The sequence below is a fragment of the Brachycentrus maculatus genome, unplaced genomic scaffold (assembly GCF_059751285.1).
Source record: "Brachycentrus maculatus isolate JH-2025_06_01 unplaced genomic scaffold, ASM5975128v1 h1tg000168l, whole genome shotgun sequence".
Lineage (NCBI taxonomy): Eukaryota > Metazoa > Arthropoda > Insecta > Trichoptera > Brachycentridae > Brachycentrus > Brachycentrus maculatus.
The window spans coordinates 210,967-228,937 of NW_028280921.1; the positions used below are offsets into that span (position 1 = coordinate 210,967).

At 34.3% G+C, this 17,971-nt stretch overlaps 1 protein-coding gene across 3 annotated transcripts in view; it reads right to left on the reverse strand.

Annotated features, from left to right (window-relative positions):
- mim (missing-in-metastasis) overlaps nt 1–17,971 on the reverse strand; it is a 193,929-nt gene that overhangs the window by 65,455 nt on the left and 110,503 nt on the right. For all 3 annotated transcript variants that reach the window (XM_088261874.1, XM_088261875.1, XM_088261873.1), the window contains exons 2-3: nt 17,586–17,647; nt 1,643–1,716 (exon numbers count right to left, since the gene is read on the reverse strand). In XM_088261874.1, the coding sequence (XP_088118000.1) occupies nt 1,643–1,716; nt 17,586–17,647 (136 nt within the window). The remainder of the gene's footprint in view (nt 1–1,642; nt 1,717–17,585; nt 17,648–17,971) is intronic.

Consider the following 17,971-nt stretch of genomic DNA (forward strand, 5'->3'; position numbering starts at 1 on the left):
TATAAATCCCTCTTGGGAATCGAACCTGGGACCTCCAGTACTGTAGCCGAGCGCGCTGACCATTACACTACGGAGGAGGGATAAAATATATACTTTGTATATATTTTTTTACCCTTATCCGCACCCAATGGCGCATAGGGCACTGCATCATATAAATGCAAATCTTGATCATTTACACATGAAGGAAAGTTGATCAGCCCTCCGCTTCAGATAGGTGATCTAATGAATATTAGAGTGAAAAAATGACTTATATTTATTTGACCCCCCCTGGGAATCGAACCCGGGACCTCTAGTACGGTAGCCGAGCGCGCTGACCATTACACTACGGAGGAGGGTACAAAAAGTACACTTTGTATACTCGTACATAAATATTAAACGATTTGTAGGATACGATGGTTAGTTGAACGGAAAGATGGCGTGTTAGGAAGAAGTTTCCGTTTTTTTCTAGGTTTCTGTACCAGGGAACGCTTGGGGCGCATACAAATTACTTTGCCTTGTAAATTATTCACTATTTATTAGAAAAGCTACAACGAAACGCGACGTCTACACGGCGATATCGCATTGCGTAGAGTCGCGGCTGTAGCAAGTAGTCGGATTAATCGAAACGACAGCTCTCCGATTGTGGAGGTCCCCACCAAAAGGTTACATTTCAACGGATCATTTTCAGACAGGAGGAATTTCTAATTTAACATTAACTCAACCTATAAAGGATTTTATTAGACTCGTTTTGAGTTTATAACAGCCGATATAGTCAATATTTTCATTCCAAATTTTCTTTTGGAAAATTCACCTTCGAAAAAACGTTACTTTCGTAAGTTGGCAATGAATGACGTCAATGGAGTTATTTTAATATTGGTAACAACGCTAAATTATTGGCGGTTCTATTTGATGATGTCTATGGTCCACCATCTTACCCCCCCCCCCCTAATATTTGTATAACACAAATGGCAGTGTAGTGGTAAACAAACAATCCACACTACTACTATTACAGCTCTATAAACCATATGACGTCATAAAACGTTCGATGACGGAAATTTGATGACGTATACGAACGCCCGTTTTTCGGTTTACAAAAATATCTAAAGTTTAAACCTTCCCTATTTCCTTTAACCCTTATTTGTCTACATATTTCAATAAGAATGCTACCGATAGTGATTTTTCATATTAATTTATCAGCCAATAATCACACATCGTGATATTTGTCCGTTGTGGAGGTCCCCACCAAAACATTATATTTTCATCATAAATGATTTTAAGTAATCAAGAATTCTAGCTTGTAAAATTGATACGTTTCGGTGCAATTTATTGATTTCATATTGTTTTAATGCATATACCTGCCATATACCTTAATTATATAATAATAAAACCCTTACCGCACCCCAATGGTGCATAGGGCACTGCTTCATATAAACGCAGTGTTATCTCGATCGATTACACATGAAGGAAAGGTGATCAGCCCTCCACTTCAGGTACCAGTCCAGTGTAATATTGAATAAATATTAGAGTGAAAAAATCACTTAAATATTTATTAAAACCCCCTGGGAATCGAACCCGGGACCTCCAGAACGGTAGGCGAGCATGCTGACCATTACACTACGGAGGCGGACGGACCTTAATTATAGTAAATTAAATTCAGGGTTACCTCTGGAATTCGTGGCAGCATCGGCTATTTTCTGGAAGGCATCCAGGTATGCGGAAACTGCAGTAAGGGTTGACCTGGAAAGAAATCATGATTTAATATCCTATTTGTTTATTTGTTTTGCATTTATTATTTGGGCAGAAAATTTGCCCGATTTTCAAACATCCAAGAAAAATCTAAAAACAACAATGCTCTGATATGGACAGTATTTGGATTCCAATTAATGAAAAATGAAATTTAGAATTTCATCCAATTCGTTATACTTATTCGTACTAATTGGATTTTTTTTTAAATTACCCAACGTCTGAAATTACCTAACGTCTGAAGTTACCTAACGACTCTGAAATCTAGCTACGGCTTATACAACACCGCTTATCATGTCCCACTCAGGCTTCAACTTTATAAGCTACATAGCCTATGCCTACTCGTGAGTGGATTTACTCTTTACGGTTAAGTTACTATAATTTCATGTAATTCATGAGTGAAAATCTAGTCAAAAACACTCGCCGTACTAATTGGATGAAATACAGTAATAAAACTTTATTTAAAGTAGTAAAATGATCCGGAGTTCAGAGATCGACTAAGCGTTATGAAAAAAGAGAAGAGAATTCAAGACCTTTTATAACCTTGTTATACTGCAAAAAGGGTTGCCAGTAAAAAAGATAAATAGTGCTTGATCAGTTGTGAAGTAGGTACAAAGAAAAAATAAAAATCATCAACGAAGAAATTGGTGAAATAAAGATGTGGTAAATTTTTAAAATACATACAAAATTTGTCTTTCTCACAGTACATTTTTTCTAACATCAAAATTTTGTAAAAGATAAATATCTTAACACACTATAAAACTACACATTGATGGTAAAATGAACCAACTCTAGTCACCGAATAAAAAATTATAAAACCACCAAATATAAAAAAAATATTATTTTGAATTCTTTTAAAATAATGAACATAACAATATTTTTTTTCATTAATTAATTTAGCAGCCACATTATGGTAAAATCTAATGTTTTAAATATTTAAGTTTCACTTACTTAATACCACTATTTCTTCCATATGTTATTTCAAATACAGTGTTTGAAAATGATACTGAATGTATCGAAACACGTGTCGCAAAACATTTTAAGAAAAAGTTATTTAATAAGTAAGACTTAAATTTCAAAAAACAATTTTATTTTTGTGGAAGTTCAAATACAGCCATAAATCTAGCTGAATCATTAACAGATGAAAAAGAGTTTCAAAGATGTCGATAGGTCCTAACTATAAAACGAAATATATCACAATATGGTAAGTATCCAACGCTGAAAACACCTGGCCCTTTTGTGTTCAGTCAAAAAATCCGTGAAGAGAATTTTAATTTGAAGAGAAAAAAAAAACAAAAGTAACAGATGGGGAATGATCAGATAAGGAATAAAAGGAAGGGTCAGTCGACGCGTAATGGTCTCACAACTCACAACCCTTTCACACCGTATGCTTATATTTTACATTTTAAATATTTATTATCGAAATAACTAATAAACTAAATGTAAGGAATGTGGGTAGGTACGTTGCTGACACAGTGGTGACAACGACATCCCGCAATCGTGTATAATCCGCATAGTCTGGCAAGCGACATTTTAGAATAGTATCTCCTTAAAAGCAGTCACTCACTAAGAGCTACCTAATAGCTTATATATAGATTATCCATTTTATTTGACACATCTCAACATTGACGAAGAAGAATATGGTAAGTCTGGGCATTTATAGTGCTTACGACCGTCATGTGCTGGTTTAAGTGATCACTTTACACACGTATAACATTCACAAAATGTACCCAAGCTTGACAAGCACACTACTCAATTTTTGGAACCCATTATTTTTCCCAGACTATATTCTTTGAGCATGTGTAAGACGGAGGATATCGTGCGGTGGGGACGATATTGAAGGCGATACTGGAATGATCATGTAAACAGAATGTCAGATGACAGACTTCCACCTATCGCCCTTCAAGGAATCCCTGAAGGACGCAGACCCCCAGGCAGACCTCCAAAAAGGTGGAAAGACAGCTGGGAGTCAACATCCCAAGAGCTACAAGCGGAGGCACGAACAGATCCTTAGGATCTAGAAGAAGAAGAAGAAGAAATGCTTTGTTTTTAAAGATAAATATTTGTGTTTTTATTATTATTTCATACTATTTCTGTGAGCCTAAGCGGCTCATTATTAGAAAAAGATATTAAATTGTGGTAGAGTGGGTTCGAACCGAGAAACTCTGACTTAAGAGTCCGCGACACTAACCACAGGACACGATTCTTTTTCATCTATGTTAAGATGTCAAAAAAATTATAAAATAACTCCTATTTTTTTTAAATCTCCATTTATTTTACGAGTTTTACATTCTGATAAAACATATTGGACCAATGATAATACCTTTTTTCGAACCATGTTTATGTCTACCCATCAAACACACCCTCTTACAAGATTCTTGTAAGTGCAGTATAAATATTTGATCGAACAAGATTGATCACAAGGAACGCAAGACAGATTTTTTGCCCTCTCAAAAGTCTTGAATAGCGATGTATCGTTTATCTACCCTCGATATCCCAGATTTTCCCCGAATTTATTGACTCGGGCTATCCTAAAAGAGGATCGCGAACTGCAAATCGATCCCAGTCAGCAAAAAGGCACTTTGAAGAATGAGTGAAAAATCTGCTTTTTCTCTAAGACTTAAGGCCCAATATACGATAAATCCCAAATAATTTTCTTTAAACCCAATAAAAATTTGACGTATTATATTTATATTAAACCCAATAAATTTTTACGATTTAATTTTCTGAGTTGGTCCGAAAGTCAAGAAGCAAAAGGAAAGAAATACACTCGAATTAATGTAAATAATTATTCAACCCCTTATCCGCACCCCAATGGTGCATAGGGCACTGCATCATATAAGCGCAGTGTTATCTTGATCATCAACACATGAAGGAAAGGTGATCAGCCCTCCGCTTCAGGTACCAGATATTTTGTGAATATCGGAAACAAATTCGCGTATAAACAGCGCGCGAAGAGTATACGGGAACCGCGACACTATATTCGCATCTCACTCTTGCATACTTACACTCTGCAAGCTTGAAGAGTTCAAAGCTCAATGTTCTCTAGCTAGCTAGCGAGTTAGCGCCAGTAGCTCTTGAGCTTTCGACAAGAGTGGACCTATGCTTGTTCCGTAAGCGTTGCCAGATGGTTTATTAATGTTTAATTTTTTACTTCATTTATAATAAATTAAGGGGATTAGCTATGAATGTTCGTATTTATCCGATTAGAAAATCGCTATTTTTTATTGTGTAGTGACTACCCAACACCGAGACGCACGTTTTATTTTAGCACCGGAAGGGAAAGGTTAAACAATTCAGAATCCAAAGGGTTAAATGTATTATATTGAATTGGAGCCGATTAGTCAATGTGTAGTGAAATTACGCAATAATCGTCAACTGGACAAAATATCACCTGGATTTTAAAAATTGTTATTAAAACATCTGTTAGAGAAGCATTACAAGGGTTATAAAGGTGATAATTTTAAAACCGATATAGGTATCGTGATACTCATACCTACACAATTCTATTCGGCGGCGACGTATTAAAAATATTGCTTCAAACCCCGCTCGTGTATAGTGCTAAAAAAACTACGACATTCAATTAATTTACAATAATGTCTTTGTAAAATTGATAGACTTTGTTTTCACCACTTTTTTAATTCATATAATTCAACCTGCCGGTTTCAAAAATACATTGTCATCATCAGGGTTTATTTGAAATAAAAATAAAAAAACAAAAATTAAAAAAAACATTAAAAATATTAGAATACTTTCACAAAAAAAAAACTTCCACACACTCCACAAAAATCCTATTTAGGATTTTTATGGAGTGTGTGGAAGTTTTTTTTGTTGTCAAGTATTCAAATATTTTTAATGTTTTTTTTTTAAATATATATGTTTAAAATAAACCCTGATGATGACAATGTATTATTAAAACCGGTAGGTTGAATTATATGAATAAAAAAAGTGGTGAAAACAAAGTCTATTAATTTTATAAAGGTATTATAAAATGTACCACAAAGTATCTGCGGAAAACATTCAAGAAATATAATAATGTGTTCTCGCTGGGCTTTCCCGTGCCGAGGGCACATTTTACAATATTTGTTTATTATTATTTGTCCGCCTCCGTGGTGTAATAGTATATGACATTTCATATGGTGTATGATATCTCAACATGGCATTTACGGGTGTTATGACCGCCATAGGCTGGTTTAAGTACTTTACACGCGTGTAACAATCACCAATTCTACCCAAGATTGACAACCACACTACTCAAATTCTTGAAACTTCTAGATATATTAATCAAACTCGTAACACGGTATGCGCGAGTTCACTAGAGTCATCTATGGTGGGATGAGATAAGCTTTTATTAAGCAGAGATTCTTTCGTGTGTGTGAGGTCCGAATCCTGGATTATATATAATCACATAAATGAGAAACGCTAAAAAATATCATTTTCATTTTATTACCTTAACTTATTATTTGACCAGTTAATTTATTTACAACATTTTGAGTTTGTCCAAATACTTGTTCACAAATCTGGATTATCTCCAATTAGGAGTTTATTTTTGTTTTCTGATAGTCAAGTATTTTGTATTTTTTGTATTTAATATCAACACTTTTATTCTATTTCTACTTACGAGCGGGGTTAAATACTTTTTTACTAATCTGGATTATCTGCAATTAGGAGTTATTTTATTTTTGTTTTCTGACAGTCAAGTATTTTGTATTTTTTGTATTTTATATCAACACCTTTGTTCTAGTTCTACTTCTTATAATATTATTGTATCTTGCCAGTGTCCTTTACTATGAACTAAATTAAATTGTATACCCACACACAGGCCATGCCTTTTTGTGGGATCTTTTTTAGTATTAATATTTTATTAATATTTTTTGTATTTGAATTTATGTCATCTTTGTATAATGCAAAAGAATTTAAAAACAAGAAAAGAAAATGATTTTTTGTATGTTTATTCTTCATCTATGTTTAGATGTCAAAATTATAGTCGAGTATTGTCGCAAAGAACACCTCGATTGGCCAAAGGGTCATGAGTTCGAGCTGAACAAGGTCAAACGATGCATATTTTAACAAGAATGGATGCCGTCGCTCTGGTCATTGTTGGCCAATTATTGCCAATACACATTCACAATGCCCTGCAACGACACTTTCTCGCCTCGCGAATCAGCAGAGTACCTAATCGACGAGTGGTCGAAGTCTCTAACTGAAGATCAGAGGCCTGCACCTCGGCTGTCCAAACTCAAAACACAGTAAGGGACATTTTTTTGTAGTGCTTTTTTGCATTTTTGGACTAAGTAGATTATAAAGCGATCATTTAAACCGGCATATGACGGTCGTAAGCCCCGTAAATGCCCAGACTGCCCTACATATTTCATACAGATGGCTAGATTGGCTGTCCAAACTTAAAACACAGTAAGGGATATTTTTTTATAGTACTTTTTTTGCATTTTTGGACTAAGTAGATTCTACTTAAAGACTGCCCAGACTTCCATATTCTTCTTCATCTTTGATGAGATGTCAAAAAATAATATGAAAATAACTCCTGTAATTGGAGATAATCCAGATTTTGTGAACAAGTATTTGGACACACTCATAATGTTGTATCTAAAAAGACTTGTATCTGGTACAAAATGTATGAAAATTACGGTCTGATTCTATTGCAATGTTGCAAGGTGTACGGTATCTACCGGGTGTGACGAAAACAATCATACCCAGAGCATCTAAACCCGTGCATTATGCAGATTGCAGATGTTACGTACCTACGTACAAGGCTTTGATCATGCTCAATAGAAATTGATCCGAAACCGCTATTTTGCAGACTAATAGGCTTTCGCAGTGCCCAGGCGTGTCGCTATTGAATTTGATATCGCATCAGTTACATAGAGCAATTTTTCTTTTGTTCTGGATAGGGGCACCGCCATAGACAGTCCTAAATCTAGATTTTAGGGACTCTTAACAATGTCTCGTTAGGCCTCATCATCAATTGTACATAAGTTTTCCTCTTTTTACTATATTATTTCAATCATAATCACATTTTTTTTCAATCATTATTTTCAAACCTAGAGTGCGAAATGTTAAATTTCATAATAAACGAAACACTACAATAATGAAATATTACCTCCTATTTCCACATTTCACTCGAAAAATATTGATCTTCGAAAAAAAACAATAGACTTACTTAATAATAAATTAATTAACATTTATAATTAACTTTCTTACGAGTCAGGCTTATTTACTTATAATTTCATGAATTGATTCGGCAGTCACTTTGTGGTAATATCTATCCATTTTTAATTTCCTATCCTCTCTTCACCCTCCAACACAACTCTAGGACTAAGGGCACAACTCTAAAATTTAGACTTAGTTTTACAGACGATGTTTGAAAATGATGCGGAATGTATCGAAACACGTGTCACAGTACGGCTGTCCAAATTTAAAACACAGTAAGGGACATTTTTTTTGTAGTAGTTTTTTTTTGCATTTATGGACTAAGTAGACTCTACTTAGTCCAAAAATGCAAAAAAAAACCTACTACAAAAAAATGTCCCTTACTGTGTTTTAAATTTGGACAGCCGAGTAGATATTAAGAAATAGTGGTATTGAGGAAGTGAAAATTTAATTTTTAATAAATTAATTTTTAGTCTGTAATTACAAATGGCAAAAATTAAAAATTACAGTTGGAGTCCTGAAAAATGTTCCCAACACAGATTAAAATAAAACATGTTCTTAGCTAGAAGAAATAAAAATCAACTAATTGATCTATAAACCTTGTACATTGATTAAAGAAAACACTTCGTTTTTTACCACTTGAGTTTTATTATAGACTACATGTTTCAGAAGTTAAACTTCCATCATTCAGGTCTGTATAATAACAGTTATTATACAGACCTGAATGATGGAAGTTTAACTTCTGAAACATGTAGTCTATAATAAAACTCAAGTGGTAAAAAACGAAGTGTTTTCTTTAATCATTGTAACATGTCTTACCACAAAGTTAATGCCGAAACAATAAATAAAACCTTGTACATAATAAGCAAGGTAAATATTAAATGCATCTCCCGCCTAAAAAACATCACGGTTAATTAGTGATTCTCTCTATAAACGATGTAATTTATAAGTTAAAGAAAGATAATCGATTACAACTAAATGAATAAATATTTCGTTCCAACGCTCCCGCACTGTGTTTCGATTTTCCCACACGAATGGAAAGTGCTATTAAAAATCTACAAACAAACAAACACTGGAATGAATACAAATAACAATGGTTCTCGTCTATCGGTCTGGTATCGGATAAAGAGGGAAAGTGGTGTTACTTTTCCTTGCCTCGACATCACTACCTCTACTGAATGCGTGTAGGTTCGTTCAGTTCATCTCGACCGCATCTAGAGTGCGTGAAATGTCGTAAGCGAACTTTTCATTTTCCTTCACAGCTATTCTTCGACTCGCGACTTGCGACCGCGATCGGTCACGGCAAATTGATTGTAAGTCAATCTGGTCGTAAGTAAGTAGTATCTCTACATGAGAGAGTGCGGCTATTATCCTTGGCTCTACCCGACCGAGTTTCTCCAGGGTATGCTTGGCTACAACAGTTTAGAGACTAGAAGGAATGTGTATTTGATTACGCATTTTTATCGATTGATGATCGATAATACTGAAATTATCCGGAGCATTGGTCTGTATGTTCCGATAGTTATCTAAGACAACGTCGGCATAGATTGTTTCACATTCTTCTATACAGGATCAACCTGCCGATGGTTATGCCTGTAGGAACAGCTACGGCTATGCTGAACAATATCACGCTGGATATTGATCAGATCCGTTTGTCTGAAGGGGTATTCCGAAACGGGATTCTTCTACATATTTAGCAATAGTATTCTTGCTTATTTTCGATTTTTGTTAATGTAGACGTTATAAATTTTACTTTGTAGTGTGTATGTTAATTATAAATAAATAAATTTAATTCAATCAAATTTAATTGAAAAGTCAGATCACGACTTCTTCTCCGGTCAATTCTTTCATTGCTGAAGATCGTGGCCCCCCTGCTGGGTTCCTCTGGAACATCGTACAACACTCCGCTATTGGTCCCTGCATTGTGCAGCCTCTAGAGTTCCCGCAACGGAGAGCCCTGTGATCTCTTTCACCTGGTCGGTCCATCGGGTTGGAGATCTGCCTCTAGCTCTCCGACCTTCTAAGCCTCCGGTTATGACAAGCCTTTCCATGTTCATGCATTTTTTGACTAAGTAGATTCTACTAAGTCCAAAAATGCAAAAAAAAAAAGTACTACAAAAAAAGCCCCTTACTGTGTTTTAAGTTTGGACAGCCGATCTGTTGTATGTAACAGCAACACGGGCAATATTAAACAAGGCGGACAGCGGGCTTCTTGACACCTGGCGTCACTTTTAATTTCCTAATTTTCGATTGCATTGTCGTTTCATAGATTTTTAATATTTTCACGAGTAAAATGAAACGTTAGAAATGTTTAATCTTACCCTTATCCCCATCCAATAGTACATAGGACACAGCATCGAATTGACGCAGTGTAATCTTGATCGTTACTTAGATGAAAAAGGTAAGGTAAGGGGATCACGCCTGTTCTTCAGAAACAAGTCCAGGGTAATATTAAATAAGTATTAAGGTATAAAATCACAAATATTTGTTTTCACCCCACTGGGAATCGAACCCGGGACCTCCAGCACGGTAGCTAAACGCGCTAACTTTTACGGAAGCAGACAATGTGTGCTATTATTTATTTCTGTTCATTTAACCAGTCTGAACCACGGCATCGCGTGGCCGGTACAGCTAGTATTAAATAAAATCCATAAATAATGTATACGAATAATACATTTTGAATGAAAACTTGAATGGAAATATATGGTGGTGCATTTCACGGGCAGATACGGTCAACGATCCTGACCAGGGGCGGATTTAGGCAGGGGTTAATAGGGCCCCCAAATAGAGGTACATACTTCAAAAAAAAACATATTAATTCAATTTTTTTTTTTAAAAGATAAATATTTGTGTTTTTATTATTTACACAAATATTTCAATTTTATACTATTTCTGTGAGCCTAAACGGCTCGTTATTAGAAATAGGTATCAAATTATGGTAGAGTGGGCTCGCTGGGAAACTCTGACTGAAGAGTCCGCGACACTAACCACGGGACCACAGCCCGACACATATTGAAGCCAAGGGTGCCCAACCTTTTAAGATATAATATATAAACTGAATAAATTATAGATCCTTGACGTGTATTTTGATTGTAACAACAGATAACTTATTAAAGAAAACACATTTACATTTAGACCTGAAGATGGAAGCTTAACTTCCGAAACTAGTCGTCAACTCAAATGGTAAAAATGTGTTTTTTTTAAAATAATTTTATCATGTATTACCACAAAGTAAATGCCGAAATAATAAATAAAATATTAACAGATAACTATTTCGGAAACACATACAAAGATCCTTAAAAAATGTAAGCTGTTGTGAACTATTATTTATTCTCGAATGATCTGGATATTTCGTCAGTAAGTTCAGCATGATAATTATACGCATGTCTTCTTAAATACTTTAAAAAAAAATCTTCGTAAAAAAATACATTCTCGCAACATTTAATTGTACGAGGTGTCTTTTTTTAGAAATTATCAATTATTAGTAGGCACCTTTCCGAACAAACGTTACATTTTTTTTAAATTTTCAGTAAACCTGCAACTAATTGCGAATGAAAATGTTATTTTTATCATTGTCAAAACATAAATTCATCTCACCGATAGATGTCTCTAGTGAAGTTCTAGTGATTCAAGAATAACGTTTCAAAATTGGTTCATAAATATTTTTTATAACCCTTATCCGCACCTAATGGTGCATAGGGCACTGCATCAAATTGACGCAGTGTTATCTTGATCATTACTTACATGAAGGCAAGGTGATCACTCTTGCGCTTCAGGAACCAGTCCAGGGTAATATTAAATAATTATTACAGTGTTAAATCACTAATATTTATTTTCACCTCCCCCCCTGGGATTCGAACCCGGGACCTCCAGCACGGTAGCTAAACACGCTGACCATTACACCACGGAGGCGGACAAAATCATAAATATAGAACTTCTAAGAATTTGAGTAGTGTGGTTGTCAATAATGGGTAGAATTGTTGAATGTAACACGTGTGTAAAGTGATCACTTAAACCAGCCTTTGACGGTCGTCAGCCCCGTAAACGCCCAGACTTCCATATTCTTCTTCATCTTTGATGAGATGTCAAAAAATAATAAGAAAATAATTCCTGTACTTGGAGATAATCCAGATATTGTGAACAAATATTTGGACACGCTCAAAATGTTGTCAAAACAAAATTACAACAAATTTGATTGTTGTTGTTTTATTATGCGCGTCAACAAATAGACTTCAATGAATTGTGATACGACTTAGCAAACAAACAAAGCAAGATAAGCGTTACTAAAAAAACATTGGGGTAATGGGCTTCAAAATGGCCGAAGATCCTTTTAGGCTGAATTCGGCCCTGATCTTAACCCACACTATAAGCTGCTACCACCAGCTCACAGTTAGTGGAAATATCTCGGTCGAAAAAAGCGCATAACTTTGAATAAATGCATTAACATCGCACGAAACACGTGTAAGCAAACTAAACGCTGATTTGCCGCAAATTATTCAATATGCGGGCAGGTATTCTATTGCATTTAACTGGGAATCGATTTCCGGGAGCTCAACGGTCGGAAGTCCATCTCGAATCGGCCGGAAGACCCGGCAAACTGGATTGGTTCGGAAATATTCAACGTCAACGAAGAGATATTTGATTATTTAAAAAAAATATTGTTAAGTATTTTTTTTAATTACCTAACGTCCAAGTGACTCTGAAATCTAGCTATGGCTTATACAACATCACTTATCATGACCTTACTTAGGTTTCAACTTTTTAAGTTTTATAGCCTATGCCTACTCGTGAGTGGATTTACTCTTCATGTTTAAAACTACTATAATTTCATGTAATTAATAAGTGAAAATTCTGGGTAAAACATTCGTTATCTCGCTAGAGGCATGAGTTTATACATCGTTCACTCCTTTCAACAACGTCATATATCAAAAAACTTGTCTTTTCAAGAGATTGTTTTTAAACTTTAAAAATATAATACAATGTTTTAAAAATAAATATCAAGCCACTTATTGAACTTTTTACTGAGTAACAGATTTTTTTAGGTAATACCTGAAGGTTTTTCCCCCATTTAAAAATATTAAGTATATTTAAAAAAAATAATTAAACAAAATCTTTTCTTCAAAATGCAAAAACAACACTTTCTGCCCTGTAGCGGGTAAATATTAAGTTAAAAACATGCCGGTTTTGCTGGGATATAGTACATTTTTTTTGGGCATTCCGAAAACATGCACAACTGAAAATTGACGATTTTTGATATATGACGTTGTTGAAAGGAGTGAGCGACATTTCAATGATTCTAAGTTAGCTGTTAGTATGATTTTTTAAATTTGTATTACTCCATCTTCCTCTTTATATATAAAACACAGATTTTTTTGTTCGTTAGTTTTTGTAATCACCTGTCGATGAAAGCATCTGTAGTTTTCGAAAGTGTGTAATGAAATAAAAGTCAATAAGTGGTATTATACAAGTGTATATTTATTTTTAAATAATCAACATGTCATTCCACAAAGCTAATGCCAAATTCTCGCTGATATTGTGCGAAGGAGATGTGTTTTTACCAGTGCTTACTATTTGTTATTTTATTAGTATTTTATGTTTAAGACTTTTTGTTTCTTTATTAGTGCATTTTTATATTAGATACTGTATATATGTTAAAGGCTTTAACCGTTCAATAAATAAATAAATAAACCAATAAATAATAGAAGAGACAGTTCATAAAAATTTTAAATCATGTTTTCAGGCGTCTTCTAGTACATAAAATAATTCGGAAAAAAATCTTGAAATAGGTTCTCTGCTAAGTAAAAAGGCTGAAGTAAGTAAGTGAGTAAGTTATAATATTAAAGAAAACCATGACGGCTTTGAAATAATAAAAAAAATGACATTAAAATTTAACGGAAATAAACAAAAAGAGTTCCTATTAGCATTCTGCCCCAAAGCCATAATCCAAACATGATTATGTATAATCTTGAGCCATTTGAAGATATTAACGAATGTCTTGGATCACCAAAGCCAAGAGCCTTCTAACCTACCCGTCAGCGATGTAACGCAGGGACCGAGTAACCAGTCATGATTACATAATAATTCGGTTATTTTGATAACCGAATAACTCCTTAGGGCGTTTGTGCACTATACGGAATTTTACCGTCCGGCACTTTAGTTAGCGTGATAAAACGATGATTGGCTTGTGCTTTTGTCCATCTTTCTTCTCTCGTCCTCTTGATCGGTGCGTGAGCACGTTGCGCATAAATTCGATCACACTAAATTGTCGTAGTCGCTTTTATTTTTAGAAACCGGACTGCCGGACGGTAAAATTCCGTGTAGTGCACAAGCTGCCTTACGGGAACATAATATAATAAAATAAAATTGTTGTATGCACGAAATTAAAAGTATAGTATTGGTGATACATAATGTAATTATAACAACAACAAAAAAATCCATCACTGATAACAGTCACTAACGAAAAATTATTAAAAAGTGAAACATAACCCATACAATATGGTGGTAGGTTCTAATTTATTGTAATAATATCGCATTTTAGGAGTAATGATTCTTTGAGATGTTGGATGCGGCTAATATTTCCCTCGGTGCGAAATACGAGCTAGGCGCGTATGGCTGATAACAACGAGTCCAATAGGTTATAAGTATAATTTCGTTATTAAAAGTCTACCAAGTATAATTCCGTTATTAAAAGTATAAGTCAGTTTATTTTTTGAACAAAAGACAATTTAATAACCTGGTGTATGAATTGTTTACATAGGTAGATAACGGATAACCGATTATCAATTAGATTTATTGTTTCGGCATTCATTTTGTGGTAAGACATGATTAAATTGTGAATGAAAACACTAATATATTCAAAGAGTAAAAAACTTGTAAAGAACATGTGCGTGATTGTAATCCAGGATTCGGACCTCACATACTACATTATATAAGAGTTTCTGCTTAATAAAAAGCTTCTTTACATCTCACCATAGTAGATATCTCTAGTGAAGTTCTAGTGATTCAAGAACTGATTCAAGGTTTCTAAATTGGTTCATATATGTAGAACTTCCAAGAATTTCAGTAGTGTGGTTGTCAATAATGGGTAGAATGGGTGGACTTCCATATTTTTCTTCATCTTTGATGAGATGTCAAAAAATAATAGAAAAAAAACTATTGTTTTCGTTTACACTTTAACCGATTATCAATGTTCAAACATTTCAATCATTCAGTCGGTCATGCGAGTCACTAATACGATGTTTAATAATATTAGCAGTGCGAGAAAGCAGTATCGTAAAAATAACATAATACGGGATGGAGAATGAAAAGTAACGGTCGTAGAGGGGGGCGGGGAAGGACAGAGGAGAGAACAGAGAGCAGAGAACAAAACGATCTCAGTAATCCCAGAGAAATGGGTCATGACACGGACTCGGAAGCGTCGCGTGATGGAGTCACTTCTACGAGACTTTCTCATATTAAAAACAAAGTAATTTGTGTACCCGTTCCCTCCAAATTAGTTACCTAACACATTGTTTGCGGGAAACGCTTAAAAGCGTCTTTAACATGCTGTTGGTAGAGAGCGGGATACGCTTATAAGCGTTTTATTTGCTTACTTTTGGTAGAGCTCGAGACGCCAAAAAACATTGTACAGATCGGAGTTCGGTTTGCGGTTATTTGTGATTAGTATACGACCCTAATAAGTATACTAATTAGGGTCGCGGTTGATAAAAAAAACATTGTGTTCATTTATGTTGTTGTCAATTATAATGCATATACTTGTCCTATGTAGTTGAATGAATAGACACGGTCTTTTACCTTATAATAGAATATTAATAAAAGGTTTACTTGGTAAATAACGCAATGTCTTAAAATTTATTGTGACACGTGTTTCGATGCATTCCGCATCTTTTTAAACACCGTAAAGCTAAATCTAAATTTTATATCATATCCTTGAGACGTTGAGCTGTTTGTTATTTTGATTTATTTGTTAGTTTTAATTTTTTATCAGTGGAAACAAAGACAATAGGGGGATGCTTTAGTCGTTGTAAAATGGGTAATTATGGGTTTACACTCAGACCTCGCTTTGCGTCATTTTACTTTGCGATTTTTCTAAGTTGCGTCGTCACAGATTTAAGACTAATTTTCGCTATCTTTGATGTTTATATAATTTTCCAATGGAAAATAGAAATTCGCTTTGCGTTGTTTCAATTTGCGTCGCGATATTTTGGAACGTATCTACGACGAAAGTGAGGTCTTGGTGAATTATTATGAATTATTATTTTTATTTTTATGAATTTCTTTTGTTTCAAAATGTTACAGTTTATTACTTTTCGTATGTTATTTTATATGTTAAAAATGCTTTTAACGTACAAAATATTTTTCGCAACTTTCGCAACGAAATACGGTAAAATTATAATGGTATGATCATTTATCTTGTGCATTTCATAATTCGATTATAATTTTCAGCATAAGAGATGCCTGTGCACCTACTCTATAAGATGTTCTAAAATTTGATAGAGTAGATACATAGAGGGTCTCCTTCGGGAATACTTTCTCATACAACCATCACGGAAAAGTTACATCGAACGAGACGTACCACAATAGTATTTATTAACCATTCCGAAGGCGCAGGCACTCATACAAAGTAGGTACCTTTATGCGAGAAAACTAAACTAAACGGAAATTATAAACGAGAATTGCTTGGGAGTTGGGGCGATATGCCAAAGGAGTGGAAGTGCCCATTCAATAATCTACCATCATATTGCCATTTAACGCCATGATGAACGGTCACATGGCCCGCTGCCATATCGCCTTCAGCGTCCGCATCTTGGAACAAAAGAAGAAAAGGCGGGAAAAGAAAGAAGAAAAGGCGGGAAAAGAAAGAAGAAAAGGCGGGAAAAGAAAGGAGAAAAGGCGGGAAACAAAGTGAAAAAAACGCAAAAACGGGTGGAAAAGGGGGGTTCCGATCAATCTTCGTCGCTGAGGACAAAAAATATTCATCCCATTGATAATTGTCGTTCGCTTGTCGAGAAACAGTATCATCGCTTTATTGTTTGAAAACCTGTCAATTGAATGATATTTCAAGTAACGGCATTTGTGGCCGAATCAATAGAATTTGAGGCTCATCACGTGTCGAGAAGAAATCATATAAACACACATATTTTTGAATATAATTAAAATGTAACTTTGTTTTTCCAATCACAATAATTATTTTATAATAACTTAATTATAATGTCTACCGGTTTCGAAGCTGAACGCGTCTTTATTGCGACTCGAAGACAAGAAGTCTTGATAAATAAGCGGTTAGCTTCGAAACCGGTAGACATTATAATCAAGTTATAATAAAATATTTATAGTGATTTTAAAACAAAGTTACATTTTAATTTTAAAATGGAAAATCACAAAGTCAGAGCTTCAAATATGAATTAAGCACATATTTTTATTTATTATACATTCGCAATGGTCTTGGATCCTCTTCACGTGTGGGTAGTAGTAATTCAATAAGTTTGTAAGTATGGCTGATTGATATTTGTGAACGTAAATTGTGGACTATAACAAGTCATGTTGCTACTTAAGTAGGAGGGTACTTTGCTTACATCTCCCTAGTGAAAATTGAAAACAAAACAAGTTATGACAATTAAGTTACTAAATAAAACAGAGAAAATCTATAAATTGAAATAATAAAAAAAATGCATAAATATAAAAGGATAACTTACTTTAAAACCGTATGCAGCTTGGAAGCCTTGGCGATAAAATCCTCCCATATCGGCGTACCGTTCTGAAAACAAGAAGAAAATAACACATTAAAATCAGAGTCAGACGAAAACTACACTCGTAGTATATCATATCGACGTGCCCTACGTAAAGTGCTCTAACTACATTTTTTTTATTCATTTAATATATTTACATTTTTATTTATAACATAATACATTTGAATCATTTATACATATGGAGAACTTTTATATTTCGATTCGCTGTGCCTCTCCATAAAAGAGACTGTGCTCTTGTGCTTGGAGAGGGACTTGTGGTTTAAGTTATATAATAAAATATATAATAGTCTTAATATATATAATAGTAATTTTTTCAAGATTTAAATGTGTGG